Raw genomic sequence first — 16618 nt, 5'->3', positions numbered from 1 at the left:
CAATTTGAGGGTTTTTGAGGATTTTGGGACCATTTGGGGAGAATTTGGGTCATTTTGGGACCTTTTTTGACCATTTTAATGGGATTTTTGGGTCATTTTGGGGTTTTTTGTTGTTTTCTGAGGTCATTTTGGGTTTTTTTCTGGGGCCTTTTTGGGGCAATTTGAGGGGTTTTGAGGATTTTGGGACCATTTTGGGGGAATTTGGGTCATTTTGGGCCTTTTTTTGACCATTTTTATGGGAATTTTGGGTCATTTTGGGGTTTTTTTGTTGTTTTCTGGGCTTTTGTGGTTTCTTTTGGACCATTTTGGGGCAATTTGAGGGTTTTTGAGGATTTTGGGCATTTTAGTGGAATTTGGGTCATTTTGGGCCTTTCTTTGACCATTTTTGGGGGGATTTTTGGGGGGATTTGGGTAAATTTGGGGTTTTTTTGTTGTTTTCTGGGGTCTTTTGTGGCTTTTTTGGGGGAATTTTTGGGGGCAATTTGAGGGGTTTTGAGGATTTTGGGACCATTTTGGGGGAATTTGGGTCATTTTGGGCCTTTCTTTGACCATTTTTGGGGGCATTTTTGGGTTTTGGGTCATTTTGGGTATTTTTTGTTGTTTTCTGAGGTCATTTTGGGGTTTTTTGTGGGGCCTTTTTGGGGCTTTTTGAGGATTTGGAAGATTTTGGGACCATTTGGGGAGAATTTGGGTCGTTTTGGGCCTTTAATCATTTTTAGGGAGATTTTTGGGGGGATTTGGGGTCATTTTGGGTCATTTTGGGCCTTTCTTTGACCATTTTTAGGGGAATTTTGGGTCATTTCGGGGGGGTTTTGTTGGTTTTTGGGGTTTTTTTGGGGGGCAATTTTGGGCTTTCTGGGGAATTCGATGCTTTGGGGTGGTTTTTGGCTGAAAAGCCCCGATTTTGGGTGTTTCTCTCCCAGATTTCCTGTTCAAGTTCCTGGTGATCGGCAGCGCCGGGACCGGGAAATCCTGTTTGCTGCATCACTTCATCGAGAGCAAGTGTAGGGTTTGGGGCAAAATCCACCTGTTTTGGGGCTTTTGGGGGGCTTGGGGCAATTTGGGGCAATTTGGGGATTTTTTTGGAGTTTTTTTGGGGCTTTTTCGGGGGGGTTTTAGGGGGTTTTGGGGCATTTTTAGGGGTTTATTGTTGATTTTTCGGTCGGTTTCAGGGTTTTTTTTTGATGGGTTTTGGGGAAATTTGGGGGAATTTTGGGTAATTTTGGGGATTTGGAGCTTTTGAGGGAATTTGGAGGTTTTTTTGGGGGGGTTTAAGGGGTTTTGGGGCATTTTTAGGGGTTTATTGTTGATTTTTCGGTCGTTTTCAGGGGTTTTTTTGATGGGTTTTGGGGCAATTTGGGGGAATTTTGGGTAATTTTGGGGATTTGGGGCTTTTTGAGGGAATTTGGAGCTTTTTTGGAGGTTTTTTTGGGGGGTTTTAGGGGGTTTTGGGGCATTTTTTAGGGTTTTATTGTTGATTTTTCGGTCGTTTTCAGGGGTTTTTTTGATGGGTTTTGGGGTAATTTGGGGGAATTTTGGGTAATTTTGGGGATTTGGGGCTTTTTGAGGGAATTTGGAGCTTTTTTGGAGGTTTTTTTGGGGGGGTTTTAAGGGGTTTTGGGGCATTTTTAGGGGTTTATTGTTGATTTTTCGGTCGTTTTCAGGGTTTTTTTTGATGGGTTTTGGGGAAATTTGGGGGAATTTTGGGTAATTTTGGGGATTTGGGGCTTTTTGAGGGAATTTGGAGCTTTTTTGGAGGTTTTTTTGGGGGGTTTTAGGGGGTTTGGGGGCATTTTTAGGGGTTTATTGTTGATTTTTCGGTTGTTTTCAGGGGTTTTTTTGATGGGTTGTGGGGTAATTTGGGAGAATTTTGGGTAATTTTGGGGATTTGGGGCTTTTTGAGGGAATTTGGAGCTTTTTTGGAGGTTTTTTTGGGGGGGTTTAAGGGGTTTTGGGGCATTTTTAGGGGTTTATTGTTGATTTTTCGGTCATTTTTAGGTTTTTTTTGTTGGGTTTTGGGGGAATTTTGGGTAATTTTGGGGATTTGGGACTTTTTGAGGGAATTTGGAGCTTTTCTGGAGGTTTTTTGGGGGGGTTTTAGGGGGTTCTGGGGCATTTTTAGGGGTTTATTGTTGATTTTTTGGTTGTTTTCAGTGTTTTTTTGATGGGATTTGGGGGAATTTTGAGCGATTTTGGGGCTTTTTGGTGGAATTTGGGGATTTTTGGGGCTTTTTTGGAGCTTTTTTGGGGATTTTTTGGGGGAATTTGGGTTTTTTTGTCATTTTGTGGGAGTTTTCGTTGGGTTTTGAGGCAATTTGGGGGAATTTTGAGCAATTTGGGGGCTTTTTGGTGGATTTTGGAGGTTTTTTGGAGCTTTTTGGGGGGGTTTAAGGGATTTTGGGGCATTTTTAGGGTTTTATTGTTGATTTTTTTGTCATTTTGAGGGTTTTTTGTTGGGTTTTGGGGTAATTTGGAGGATTTTGGGGTGATTTGGGCCAAATTTTGGGGTGATTTGAGTCAGTTTTTGGATCAGTTTTGAGTCAATTTTTGGGATGATTTGAGTAAGTTTTGGGGTCAGTTTTGGGGCAGTTTTTGGGGTAATTTGGGTCAGTTTTGGGAGTGAATTCGGGTCAGTTTTGGGAGTTTTGGAGTGTTTTGGGGCAGTTTTGGGGCAGTTTTTGGGGTGGTTTGGGTCAGTTTTGGGTCAATTTTTGAGTCAGTTTTGGATCAGTTTTTGGGTCAGTTTTTGGGGTGATTTGGATCAATTTTGGGTCAGTTTTTGAGTCTTTTTTGGGGTGGTTTGGGTCAGTTTGGGGTCAGTTTTTGGGGTGATTTGAGTCAGTTTGGGGTCAGTTTTTGGGGTGTTTTGGGTCCGTTTTGGGTCAGTTTTGGGTCAGTTTTTGGGGTGAATTCGGGTCAGTTTGGGGAGTTTTGGAGTGTTTTGAGTCAGTTTTTGGGGTGATTTGGGGTCACTTGCGGTCAGTTTTGGGGTCAGTTTTTGGGGTCAGTTTTTGGGTGATTTGGGTCAGTTTTGAGTCAGTTTTTGGAGTGTTTTGGGTCAGTTTTTGGGGTCAGTTTTTGAGGTGTTTGGGGTCAGTTTTTGGGGTGATTTGGGTCAGTTTTTGGGGTGATTTGGGTCGATTTTTGGCATTCCCAGTCAAGCAGGACTCCAACCACACCCTGGGGGTGATTTGGGGTCAGTTTTTGGGGTGATTTGGGTCGGTTTGGGGTCAGTTTTGGGGTCAGTTTTTGGGGTCAGTTTTTGGGGTGATTTGGGCCAGTTTGGGGTCAGTTTTTGGGGTCAGTTTGGGGTCAGTTTTTGGGTTGATTTGGGTCAGTTTGGGGTCAGTTTTTGGGGTCAGTTTTTGGGGTGATTTGGGTCAGTTTTTGGGGTGATTTGGGTCAGTTTGGGGTCAGTTTTTGGGGTCAGTTTTTTGGGGTGATTTGGGTCAGTTTTGGGTCAGTTTTTGGGGTGATTTGGGCCAGTTTTGGGTCAGTTTGGGGTCAGTTTTTGGGGTGATTTGGGTCAGTTTGGGGTCAGTTTTTGGGGTGATTTGGGTCAGTTTGGGGTCAGTTTTTGGGGTGATTTGGGCCAGTTTTGGGTCAGTTTTTGGGGTTCCCAGTCAAGCAGGACTCCAACCACACCATCGGGGTGGATTTGGGTCAGTTTTTGGGGTGATTTGGGTCAGTTTGGGGTCAGTTTGGGGTCAGTTTTTGGGGTCAGTTTTTGAGGTGATGGGGTCAGTTTTTGGGGTGATTTGGGTCAGTTTTTGGGGTCAGTTTGGGGCCAGTTTTGGGTCAGTTTTGGGGTCAGTTTTTGGGGTTCCTAGTCAAGCAGGACTCCAACCACACCATCGGGGTGGATTTGGGTCAGTTTTTGGGTCAGTTTTTGGGTCAATTTTCGGTCAGTTTTGGGTCAGTTTTTGGGGTGATTTGGGTCAGTTTTGGGTCAGTTTTTGGGGTGATTTGGGCCAGTTTTGGGTCAGTTTTTGGGGTTCCCAGTCAAGCAGGACTCCAACCACACCCTCGGGGTGGAATTGGGTCAGTTTTTGGGGTGATTTGGGTCAGTTTGGGGTCAGTTTTGGGGTCAGTTTTGGGGTGTTTGGTGTCCCCCAGTCAAGCAGGACTCCAACCACACCCTCGGGGTGGAATTGGGTCAGTTTGGGGTCAGTTTGGGGCCAGTTTTGGGTCAGTTTGGGGTCAGTTTTTGGGGTCAGTTTGGGGTCAGTTTTTGGGGTCAGTTTGGGGTCAGTTTTGGGGTCAGTTTTGGGGTCAGTTTGGGGTGTTTGGTGTCCCCCAGTCAAGCAGGACTCCAACCACACCATCGGGGTGGATTTGGGTCAGTTTTTGGGGTGATTTGGGTGGGTTTTGGGTCAGTTTGGGGTCAGTTTTTGGGGTCCCCAGTCAAGCAGGACTCCAACCACACCATCGGGGTGGAATTCGGCTCCAAGGTGGTCACGGTGGGCGGGAAGACGGTGAAGCTCCAGATCTGGGACACGGCCGGGCAGGAGCGGTTCAGGTCAGCCTTCCTCCCCAGCCTCCTCCTCCTCATCTTCATCATCCTCAGCATCCTCATCCATCTCATCTCCGTCCTCCTCCTCATCTTCCTCATCGTCTTCATCCTCATCCTCATCTCCAGCCTTCATCTTCATCCTCCTCATCTCCATCCTCGTCTTCTTCATCATCTTCATCTTCATCCTCCTCTTCATCATCCCAGTGTCCATCCCCTCATTCCCAGTGTCCATCCCCTCATTCCCAGTGTCCATCCCCTCATTCCCAATGTCCATCCCCTCATTCCCGGTGTCCATCCCCTCATTCCCGGTGTCCATCCCCTCATTCCCAGTGTCCATCCCCTCATTCCCAGTGTCCATCCCCTCATTCCCAGTGTCCATCCCCTCATTCCCGGTGTCCATCCCCTCATTCCCGGTGTCCATCCCCTCATTCCCAGTGTTTATTCCCCTCATTCCCAGTGTCCATCCCCTCATTCCCAGTGTCCATCCCCTCATTCCCGGTGTCCATCCCCTCATTCCCGGTGTCCATCCCCTCATTCCCGGTGTCCATCCCCTCATTCCCAGTGTCCATCCCCTCATTCCCAGTGTCCATCCCCTCATTCCCGGTGTCCATCCCCTCATTCCCGGTGTTTATTCCCCTCATTCCCAGTGTTCATTCCCTCATTCCCAGTGTCCATCCCCTCATTCCCGGTGTCCATTCCCTCATTCCCAGTGTCCATCCCCTCATTCCCAGTGTCCATCCCCTCATTCCCAGTGTCCATCCCCTCATTCCCAGTGTCCATCCCCTCATTCCCACTCTCTCCCCTCATTCCCGGTGTCCATTCCCTCATTCCCAGTGTCCATCCCCTCATTCCCAGTGTCCATCCCCTCATTCCTGGTGTCCATCCCCTCATTCCCGGTGTCCATCCCCTCATTCCCAGTGTCCATCCCCTCATTCCCAGTGTTTATTCCCCTCATTCCCAGTGTTTATTCCCCTCATTCCCAGTGTCCATCCCCTCATTCCCGGTGTCCATTCCCTCATTCCCAGTGTCCATCCCCTCATTCCCAGTGTCCATCCCCTCATTCCTGGTGTCCATCCCCTCATTCCCGGTGTCCATCCCCTCATTCCCGGTGTCCATCCCCTCATTCCCGGTGTCCATCCCCTCATTCCCAGTGTCCATCCCCTCATTCCCGGTGTTTATTCCCCTCATTCCCAGTGTTTATTCCCCTCATTCCCAGTGTCCATCCCCTCATTCCCGGTGTCCATCCCCTCATTCCCAGTGTCCATCCCCTCATTCCCAGTGTTTATTCCCCTCATTCCCGGTGTCCATCCCCTCATTCCCGGTGTCCATCCCCTCATTCCCAGTGTCCATCCCCTCATTCCCAGTGTCCATCCCCTCATTCCCAGTGTCCATCCCCTCATTCCCAGTGTCCATCCCCTCATTCCCGGTGTCCATTCCCTCATTCCCAGTGTCCATCCCCTCATTCCCAGTGTCCATCCCCTCATTCCTGGTGTCCATCCCCTCATTCCCGGTGTCCATCCCCTCATTCCCGGTGTCCATCCCCTCATTCCCAGTGTCCATCCCCTCATTCCCAGTGTTTATTCCCCTCATTCCCAGTGTTTATTCCCCTCATTCCCAGTGTCCATCCCCTCATTCCCGGTGTCCATTCCCTCATTCCCAGTGTCCATCCCCTCATTCCCAGTGTCCATCCCCTCATTCCTGGTGTCCATCCCCTCATTCCCGGTGTCCATCCCCTCATTCCCGGTGTCCATCCCCTCATTCCCAGTGTCCATCCCCTCATTCCCGGTGTTTATTCCCCTCATTCCCAGTGTTTATTCCCCTCATTCCCAGTGTCCATCCCCTCATTCCCGGTGTCCATCCCCTCATTCCCAGTGTCCATCCCCTCATTCCCAGTGTTTATTCCCCTCATTCCCGGTGTCCATCCCCTCATTCCCAGTGTCCATCCCCTCATTCCCGGTGTCCATCCCCTCATTCCCAGTGTCCATCCCCTCATTCCCGGTGTTTATTCCCCTCATTCCCGGTGTCCATCCCCTCATTCCCGGTGTCCATTCCCTCATTCCCAGTGTCCATCCCCTCATTCCCAGTGTCCATCCCCTCATTCCCAGTGTCCATCCCCTCATTCCCGGTGTCCATCCCCTCATTCCCAGTGTCCATCCCCTCATTCCCGGTGTTTATTCCCCTCATTCCCAGTGTCCATCCCCTCATTCCCGGTGTCCATCCCCTCATTCCCAGTGTCCATCCCCTCATTCCCAGTGTCCATCCCCTCATTCCCAGTGTCCATCCCCTCATTCCCGGTGTCCATCCCCTCATTCCCGGTGTCCATCCCCTCATTCCCAGTGTCCATCCCCTCATTCCCAGTGTCCATCCCCTCATTCCCGGTGTTTATTCCCCTCATTCCCAGTGTCCATCCCCTCATTCCCGGTGTCCATCCCCTCATTCCCAGTGTCCATCCCCTCATTCCCAGTGTCCATCCCCTCATTCCCGGTGTCCATCCCCTCATTCCCGGTGTCCATCCCCTCATTCCCAGTGTCCATCCCCTCATTCCCAGTGTTTATTCCCCTCATTCCCGGTGTCCATCCCCTCATTCCCGGTGTCCATTCCCTCATTCCCAATGTCCATCCCCTCATTCCCAGTGTCCATCCCCTCATTCCCGGTGTCCATCCCCTCATTCCCGGTGTCCATCCCCTCATTCCCAGTGTCCATCCCCTCATTCCCGGTGTCCATTCCCTCATTCCCGGTGTCCATCCCCTCATTCCTGGTGTCCATCCCCTCATTCCCGGTGTTTATTCCCCTCATTCCCAGTGTCCATCCCCTCATTCCCAGTGTCCATCCCCTCATTCCCGGTGTCCATCCCCTCATTCCCAGTGTCCATCCCCTCATTCCCAGTGTCCATCCCCTCATTCCTGGTGTCCATCCCCTCATTCCCGGTGTCCATCCCCTCATTCCCGGTGTCCATCCCCTCATTCCCAGTGTCCATCCCCTCATTCCCAGTGTCCATCCCCTCATTCCCAGTGTCCATCCCCTCATTCCCAGTGTTTATTCCCCTCATTCCCGGTGTCCATCCCCTCATTCCCGGTGTCCATCCCCTCATTCCCAGTGTCCATCCCCTCATTCCCAGTGTCCATCCCCTCATTCCCAGTGTTTATTCCCCTCATTCCCGGTGTCTATTCCCTGTTTTCCAGGTCTGTGACCCGCAGTTATTACCGGGGGGCCGCGGGGGCCCTGCTCGTCTATGACATCACCAGGTGGGTTTGGGGCAAATTCCCACCGATTTGGGGCCTTCGCCGACACTGCCGGGAATGTTGGCCCCTTATCCCCTTATCCCGTTATCCCATTGCTCCCTTATCCCGTTATCCCACTGTTCCCAACATTCCCATGATATTCCCAATATTCCAGCCGTGAGACGTACAACTCCCTGGTCCACTGTGTCCCTTCCATTCCCAATATTTCCAATATTCCCAATATTCCCATGATATTCCCAATATTCCCGGTTTCCCAGCCGTGAGACGTACAACTCCCTGGCTCCCTGTGTCCCCAATATTCCCAACATTCCCATGACATTCCCATGACATTCCCATGACATTCCCATGACATTCCAGCCATGAGACGTACAACTCCCTGGCCCACTGTGTCCCTCCTATTCCCAATATTCCCAACATTCCCGTTATTCCCATTTTCCCAGCCATGAGATGTACAACTCCCTGGCTCCCTGTGTCCCTTCTATCCCCAATATTCCCAATATTCCCAATATTCCCAATATTCCCATGATATTCCCAATATTCCAGCCGTGAGACGTAGAACTCCCTGGCCCACTGTGTCCCTTCTATTCCCAATATTTCCAATATTCCCAATATTCCCATGATATTCCCAATAGTCCCTGTTTTCCCAGCCGTGAGACGTGCAACTCCCTGGCCCACTGTGTCCCTCCTATCCCCAATATTCCCATGATATTCCCAACATTCCCAACATTCCAGCCGTGAGACGTACAACTCGCTGGCCCACTGTGTCCCCAATATTCCCATGATATTCCCATGACATTCCCATGATATTCCCATGACATTCCCATGACATTCCCATGACATTCCCAATGTTTCCCAGCCGTGAGACGTACAACTCCCTGGCTCCCTGTGTCCCCAATATTCCCATGACATTCCCATGACATTCCCAATGTTTTCCCAGCCGTGAGACGTACAACTCCCTGGCCCACTGTGTCCCCAGTATTCCCATGACATTCCCATGACATTCCCAATATTTCCCAGCCGTGAGACGTACAACTCCCTGGCCCACTGTGTCCCCAATATTCCCATGATATTCCCAACATTCCCAACATTCCAGCCGTGAGACGTACAACTCGCTGGCTCACTGTGTCCCCAATATTCCCATGACATTCCCATGACATTCCCATGATATTCCCATGACATTCCCATGACATTCCAGCCGTGAGACGTACAACTCGCTGGCCCACTGGCTGTCGGACGCCCGGACCCTGGCGAGCCCCAACATCGTGATCCTGCTGTGCGGGAACAAACGGGACCTGGAGCCCGACAGGGAGGTCACATTCCTGGAGGCCTCCAGATTCGCCCAGGAGAACGGTGGGAATGCTGGGAATGGCAGGAATTATGGGATAATGGGAATGGGGAGGGAGGGGACGTTCCTGGAGGCCTCCAGATTGGCCCAGGAGAACGGTGGGATAATGGGAATTATGGGATAATGGGAATGGGGAGGGAGGGGACGTTCCTGGAGGCCTCCAGATTCGCCCAGGAGAACGGTGAGATAATGGGAATAATGCTGGGATAATGGGAATGGGGAGGGAGGGGATGTTCCTGGAGGCCTCCAGATTCGCCCAGGAGAACGGTGGGAATGCTGGGAATGCTGGGAATTGTGGGATAATGGGAATGGGGAGGGAGGTCACCTTCCTGGAGGCCTCCAGATTCGCCCGGGAGAACGGTGGGATAACGGGAATGACACTGGGATAACGGGAATGGGGGAATGGGGAGGGAGGTCACATTCCTGGAGGCTTCCAGATTGGCCCAGGAGAACAGTGGGAATGCTGGGAATTGTGGGATAATGGGAATGGGGAGGGAGGGGACGTTCCTGGAAGCTTCCAGATTCGCCCGGGAGAACGGTGGGATAGTGGGAATAATGGGATAATGGGAATAATGGGGGAATGGGGAGGGAGGTCACCTTCCTGGAGGCCTCCAGATTCGCCCAGGAGAACGGTGGGAATGCTGGGAATGGCAGGAATTATGGGATAATGGGAATGGGGGGGGAGGTCACCTTCCTGGAGGCCTCCAGATTCACCCAGGAGAACGGTGGGATAACGGGAATAACGGGGATAATGGGAATGGGGAGGGAGGGGACGTTCCTGGAGGCCTCCAGATTCACCCAGGAGAACGGTGGGAATGCTGGGAATTATGGGATAACGGGAATAATGGGGAGGGAGGTCACATTCCTGGAAGCTTCCAGATTGGCCCAGGAGAACGGTGGGATAATGGGAATTATGGGATAATGGGAATAATGGGGGAATGGGAAGGGAGGTCATGTTCCTGGAGGCCTCCAGATTGGCCCAGGAGAACAGTGGGAATGGCAGGAATTGTGGGATAACGGGAATGGGGGAATGGGAAGGGAGGTCACATTCCTGGAGGCCTCCAGATTGGCCCAGGAGAACGTTGGGAACGGCGGGAAGGGCACTGGGATAACGGGAATGGCACCGGGAAGGGCGGGAGAACGGGGGAGAACAGGATAACGAGGGATAATGAGGGAATAATGGGATAACGGGATAATGGGAAATCATGGGAACAGTGGGAGTAATGGGGGATAATAGGGAATAATGGGAATAGTGGGAATAGTGGGATAATGAGAGAGAATGGGATAATGGGAATAATGGGAATAATGGGGGATAATAGGGAATAATGGGAGAAATAATGGGAATAGTGGGAATAGTGGGATAATGAGAGAGAATGGGATAATGGGGGATAATGGGAATAATGGGGGATAATAGGGAATAACAGGAATAATGGGAATAATGGGGAGAATGGGGGAGAATGGGATAACAGGGGATAATGGGAATAATGGGGGATAACAGGAGATAATGGGAATAATGGGAATAATGAGGAAGACTGGGGGATAACGGGGAGAGAGGGATAATGGGAATAACGGGGGATAATGGGAATTACTGGGAATAATGGGAATGCTGGGATAACGGGGGGGATAACAGGGGATAATGGGAATAACGGGAATCCCAGGATAACGGGGGGATAACAGGGATAATGGGAATTAATGGGAATAATTGGGAATAACGGGAATGCCAGGATAAGGGGGGGGGTAACAGGGATAATGGGAACACTGGGAATAACGGGAATGCTGGGATAACAGGGGATAATGGGAATTAATGGGAATTAATGGGAATAACGGGAATCCCAGGATAACGGGGGGATAACAGGGATAATGGGAATAACAGGAAGACTGGGGGATAATGTGGAGAGAGGGATAATGGGAATAATGGAGGATAATGGGAAATAATGGGAATGACGGGAATCCCAGGATAACGGGGGATAACAGGGATAATGGGAATAACAGGGGATAACGGGAATTAATGGGAATAACAGGAATCCCGGGATGAGGGAGGGATAACAGGGATAATGGGAATTACTGGGAATGACGGGAATGCTGGGATAAGGGGGGATAACAGGGATAATGGGAAATAATGGGAATAATGGGAATCCCGGGATGAGGGGGGCATAACAGGGGATAATGGGAAATAATGGGAATAACGGGAATGCTGGGATAACAGGGGGATAATGGGAATAATGGGAATTAATGGGAATAACGGGGGGATAATGGGAAATAATGGGAATTACTGGGAATAACGGGAATGCCGGGATAAGGGGGGGGGTAACAGGACTGGGGGGATGGAGAGGGCGGGGCCATTCCCGGCGGGAATGACGGGGAGGAGGAGGAGGAGGAGGAGGAGGAGGAGGAGGAAGGGGCCGGGGCTGAGGGGAGGGCAGTTCCCGTTGGGAATGGCGGGATTGTCCCGATTTTCCCGGGCCCCAGAGCTGATGTTCCTGGAGACGAGCGCCCTGAGCGGGGAGAACGTGGAGGAGGCGTTCCTGAAGTGCGCCAGGACCATCCTCAACAAGATCGACTCCGGTCAGCACCGGGGGGGTGCCGGCAATTCCGGGGGGACGGAGCATTCCGGGGGGGCCGGAGAATTCCAGGGGGGCCGGAGCATTCCAGGGGGTCCACAGAATTCCAGGGGGTCCGCAGAATTCCAAGGGTTCCACAGAATTCCAGGGGTCCCACAGAATTCCAGGGGTTCCACAGAATTCCAAGGGTTCCACAGAATTCCAGGGGTTCCACAGAATTCCAGGCATTCCACAGAATTCCAGGGGTTCCGCAGAATTCCAAGGGTTCCACAGAATTCCAGGGGTCCCACAGAATTCCAGGGGGTCCACAGAATTCCAGGCATGCCCAGAGAATTCCAGGGGGTCTGGAGCATTCCAGGGGTTCCCCAGAATTCCAGGGGTTCCGGAGAATTCCAGGGGTTCCGGAGAATTCCAGGGGGTCCACAGAATTCCAGGGGTCCCACAGAATTCCAGGGGGTCCACAGAATTCCAGGCATGCCCAGAGAATTCCAGGGGGTCTGGAACATTCCAGGGGTTCCCCAGAATTCCAGGGGTTCCGGAGAATTCCAGGGGTTCCGGAGAATTCCAGGGGGTCCACAGAATTCCAGGGGTCCCACAGAATTCCAGGGGGTCCGCAGAATTCCAGGGGGTCCGCAGAATTCCAGGGGGTCCACAGAATTCCAGGGGTCCCACAGAATTCCAGGCATGCCCAGAGAATTCCAGGGGGTCTGGAGCATTCCAGGGGTCCCACAGAATTCCAGGCATTCCACAGAATTCCAGGGGTTCTGGAGAATTCCAGGGGTTCCACAGAATTCCAGGGGGTCCACAGAATTCCAGGCATGCCCAGAGAATTCCAGGGGGTCTGGAACATTCCAGGGGTTCCTCAGAATTCCAGGGGTTCCGGAGAATTCCAGGGGGTCCACAGAATTCCAGGGGTCCCACAGAATTCCAGGGGGTCCACAGAATTCCAGGCATGCCCAGAGAATTCCAGGGGGTCTGGAGCATTCCAGGGGTCCCACAGAATTCCAGGCATTCCACAGAATTCCAGGGGTTCCACAGCATTCCAGGGGTTCCACAGAACTGCAGGTGTTCTGGCAAATTCCAGGCATTCCACAGAATTCCAGGGGTTCCACAGAATTCCAGGCATGCCCAGAGAATTCCAGGTGTTCTGGCAAATTCCAGGCATTCCAGAGCATTCCAGGCATGCCCAGAGAATTCCAGGCATTCCAGAGCATTCCAGGCATGCCCAGAGAATTCCAGGGCACTCCACAGAATTCCAGGGGTTCCACAGAATTCCAGGCATTCCACAGAACCCCAGGTGTTATCCCATTTTCCCTGTTTTTATTCCCAGGAGAGCTGGATCCTGAGCGGATGGGGGAGGTTTGGGATCCCCAATCCCTGGTTTTATCCATTTTTCCATGTGTTTATCCCATTTTTCCCCCAGGGGAGCTGCACCCCAAGCGGATGGGGGAGGTTTTTACCCATTTTTCCCTGTTTTTACCCCATTTTTCCATGTGTTTTCCATGTTTTCCCCCAGGGGAGCTGGACCCCGAGCAGATGAGGGAGGTTTTGGGATCCCCAATCCCATTATTCCCTGTTTTTACCCATTTATCCCTGTTTTTACCCCATTTTCCCCCAGGGGAGCTGGACCCCGAGCGGATGGGGGAGGTTTTGGGGTTCCCAATCCCATTTTTCCATGTGTTTTCCCTGTTTTTATCCCATTTTATCCCAGGGGAGCTGGACCCCGAGTGGATGGGGGAGGTTTTGGGATCCCCAGTCCCATTTTTCCCTGTTTTTATCCCATTTTTCCCCAGGAGAGCTGGACCCCGAGCGGATGGGGGAGGTTTTTATCCATTTATCCCTGGTTTTATCCCATTTTTCCATGTTTTTACCCATTTTTCCATGTTTTTATCCCATTTCCCCCCAGGAGAGCTGGACCCCGAGCGGATGGGGGAGGTTTTGGGGTTCCCAATCCCATTTTTCCATGTGTTTTCCCTGTGTTTTCCATGTTTTTATCCCTGTTTCCCCCCAGGGGAGCTGGACCCTGAGCGGATGGGGGAGGTTTTGGGATCCCCAATCCCTGTTTTTATCCATTTATCCCTGTTTTTATCCCATTTCCCCCCAGGGGAGCTGGACCCCGAGCGGATGGGGGAGGTTTTGGGATCCCCAATCCCATTTTTCCCTGTTTTTACCCATTTATCCCTGTTTTTACCCCATTTTCCCCCAGGAGAGCTGGACCCCGAGCGGATGGGGGAGGTTTTGGGATCCCCAATCCCATTTTTCCCTGTTTTTACCCCATTTTTCCCAGTTTTTACCCCATTTTTCCCTGTTTCCCCCCAGGGGAGCTGGACCCCGAGCGGATGGGGGAGGTTTTGGGGTTCCCAATCCCATTTTTCCCTGTGTTTTCCCTGTTTTTATCCCATTTTATCCCAGGGGAGCTGGACCCCGAGTGGATGGGGGAGGTTTTGGGATCCCCAGTCCCATTTTTCCCTGTTTTTATCCCATTTTTCCCCAGGAGAGCTGGACCCCGAGCGGATGGGGGAGGTTTTGGGATCCCCAATCCCATTTTTCCCTGTGTTTTCCATGTTTTTATCCCATTTTATCGCAGGGGAGCTGGACCCCGAGCGGATGGGGGAGGTTTTGGGGTTCCCAATCCCATTTTCCATGTTTTTACCCCATTTTTCCATGTTTTTACCCCATTTATCCCTGTTTTTATCCCAGGAGAGCTGGACCCCGAGTGGATGGGGGAGGTTTTGGGGTTCCCAATCCCATTTTTCCATGTGTTTTCCCTGTGTTTTCCATGTTTTTATCCCTGTTTCCCCCCAGGAGAGCTGGACCCTGAGCGGATGGGGGAGGTTTTGGGATCCCCAATCCCTGTTTTTATCCATTTATCCCTGTTTTTATCCCATTTCCCCCCAGGGGAGCTGGACCCCGAGCGGATGGGGGAGGTTTTTGCCCATTTTTCCCTGGTTTTATCCCATTTTTCCCTGTGTTTTCCATGTTTTTATCCCAGGGGAGCTGGACCCCGAGTGGATGGGGGAGGTTTTTACCCATTTTTCCCTGTTTTTACCCCATTTTTCCCTGTTTTCCCCAGGAGAGCTGGACCCTGAGCGGATGGGGGAGGTTTTTACCCATTTTTCCCTGTTTTTACCCCATTTATCCCTGTTTTTATCCCTGTTTTCCCCCCAGGGGAGCTGGACCCCGAGCGGATGGGGGAGGTTTTGGGATCCCCAATCCCATTTTTCCCTGTTTTTACCCCATTTTTCCCTGTTTTCCCCCCAGGGGAGCTGGACCCTGAGCGGATGGGCTCGGGGATCCAGTACGGAGACGCTTCCCTGCGGCAGCTGCGACAGCCCCGGGGGGGGAACCCGGGACAGACCCGGCAGAGCTGCGGCTGCTGAGGGTGAGAGACCTAATTAACACCCTAATTAACAGCCTAATTAACCCTAATTAACACCCCAGCCCAGAACAGGCACCTCTGCCCAGAACAGCCCCGGGGGGGGAACCCGGGACAGACCCGGCAGAGCTGTGGGTGCTGAGGGTGAGAGCCTAATTAACCCTAATTAACATCCTAATTAACCCTAATTAACACCCCTGCGGCTGCTGAGATGGTGAGACCCTAATTAACACCCTAATTAACGCCCCAGCCCCGGGGGGGGAACCCGGGACAGACCCGGCAGAGCTGCGGCTGCTGAGGGTGAGCCTAATTAACCCTAATTAACCCTAATTAACACCCTAATTAACACCCTAATTAACCCTAATTAACACCCTAATTAACACCCCAGCCCCGGGGGGGAACCCGGGACAGAACAGGCAGAGCTGCGGCTGCTGAGATGGTGAGACCCTAATTAACCCTAATTAACACCCTAATTAACACCCCAGCCCCGGGGGGGGAACCCGGGACAGACCCGGCAGAGCTGCGGCTGCTGAGGGTGAGCCTAATTAACCCTAATTAACCCTAATTAACACCCTAATTAACACCCTAATTAACCCTAATTAACACCCTAATTAACACCCCAGCCCCGGGGGGGAACCCGGGACAGAACAGGCAGAGCTGCGGCTGCTGAGATGGTGAGACCCTAATTAACCCTAATTAACACCCTAATTAACACCCCAGCCCCGGGGGGGGGAACCCGGGACAGACCCGGCAGAGCTGCGGCTGCTGAGGGTGAGAGCCTAATTAACACCCTAATTAACACCCTAATTAACACCCCAGCCCTGGGGGGGAACCCGGGACAGAACAGGAACAGCTGCGGGTGCTGAGAGGGTGAGACCCTAATTAACACCCTAATTAACACCCTAATTAACACCCCTGCGGCTGCTGAGATGGTGAGACCCTAATTAACACCCTAATTAACACCCTAATTAACACCCCTGCGGCTGCTGAGACCCCCCAGAATGGTGAGACACCCCCTAGTTAACACCCCAATTAACCCCCCCAATTTCAGCACCCCCAATTTGACCCCCCCAATTTGAGCCCCTCCCCCAATTTCAACCCCTCCCCCCATTTCCTCCCAATTTTAGCCCCTCCCCAATTTTAGCCCCTCCCCCAATTTTAACCCCTCCCCCAATTCCCTCCCAACTTGAACCCCTCCCCCAATCTGAGCCCCTCCCCAACTTGAGCCCCTCCCCCAATTTGAACCCCTCCCCATTTTTAACCCCTCCCCATTTTAGCCCCTCCCCCAATTTTAGCCCCTCCCCCAATTCCCTCCCAATTTTAGCCCCTCCCCATTTTAAACCCCTCCCCATTTTAAACCCCTCCCCATTTTAGCCCCTCCCCCCATTTTAGCCCCTCCCCCCAATTTTAGCCCCTCCCCCAATTCCCTCCCAACTTGGGCCCCTCCCCCAATTTTAGCCCCTCCCCCATTTTAGCCCCTCCCCCAATTCCCTCCCTACTTGAGCCCCTCCCCCAACTTGAGCCCCTCCCCAACTTTAGCCCCTCCCCCAATTCCCTCCCTACTTGAGCCCCTCCCCCAAC

General features: G+C 51.8%; 1 protein-coding gene and 1 long non-coding RNA gene across 3 annotated transcripts; both read left to right on the top strand.

The window, feature by feature from the left end:
• Positions 1–3092: 3092 nt before the first annotated feature.
• LOC127464594 (uncharacterized) lies at positions 3093–4193 on the top strand. Of its 2 annotated transcripts, none has more exons than XR_007901463.1 (3): positions 3093–3118; positions 3293–3429; positions 3487–3763. It is a non-coding gene; the product is annotated as an uncharacterized LOC127464594 (long non-coding RNA). The 2 variants fall into 2 exon arrangements; XR_007901464.1 differs by lacking the exon at positions 3093–3118 and adding an exon at positions 4092–4193 and having other exon boundaries at positions 3248–3429; positions 3487–3699.
• A 1303-nt stretch (positions 4194–5496) lies between these two features.
• LOC127464593 (uncharacterized) lies at positions 5497–16087 on the top strand (the record flags this gene model as incomplete). Its single annotated transcript, XM_051774949.1, has 13 exons — positions 5497–5518; positions 6492–6556; positions 6872–6936; positions 7210–7337; positions 7611–7758; positions 8951–9105; positions 11570–11665; positions 13568–13639; positions 13766–13947; positions 14683–15052; positions 15190–15209; positions 15352–15397; positions 15817–16087. Coding segments are annotated over 11 exons (1311 nt in total), but the record flags the coding sequence as incomplete, so codon positions are not given.
• Between the last annotated feature and the right edge of the window lie 531 nt (positions 16088–16618).

This window comes from Manacus candei, unplaced genomic scaffold (assembly GCF_025592945.1).
Source record: "Manacus candei isolate 608988 ecotype Guabito, Panama unplaced genomic scaffold, ASM2559294v1 h1tg000239l, whole genome shotgun sequence".
NCBI classification, from domain to species: Eukaryota; Metazoa; Chordata; class Aves; order Passeriformes; family Pipridae; genus Manacus; species Manacus candei.
This window is presented reverse-complemented; position numbering and strand designations above follow the sequence as displayed.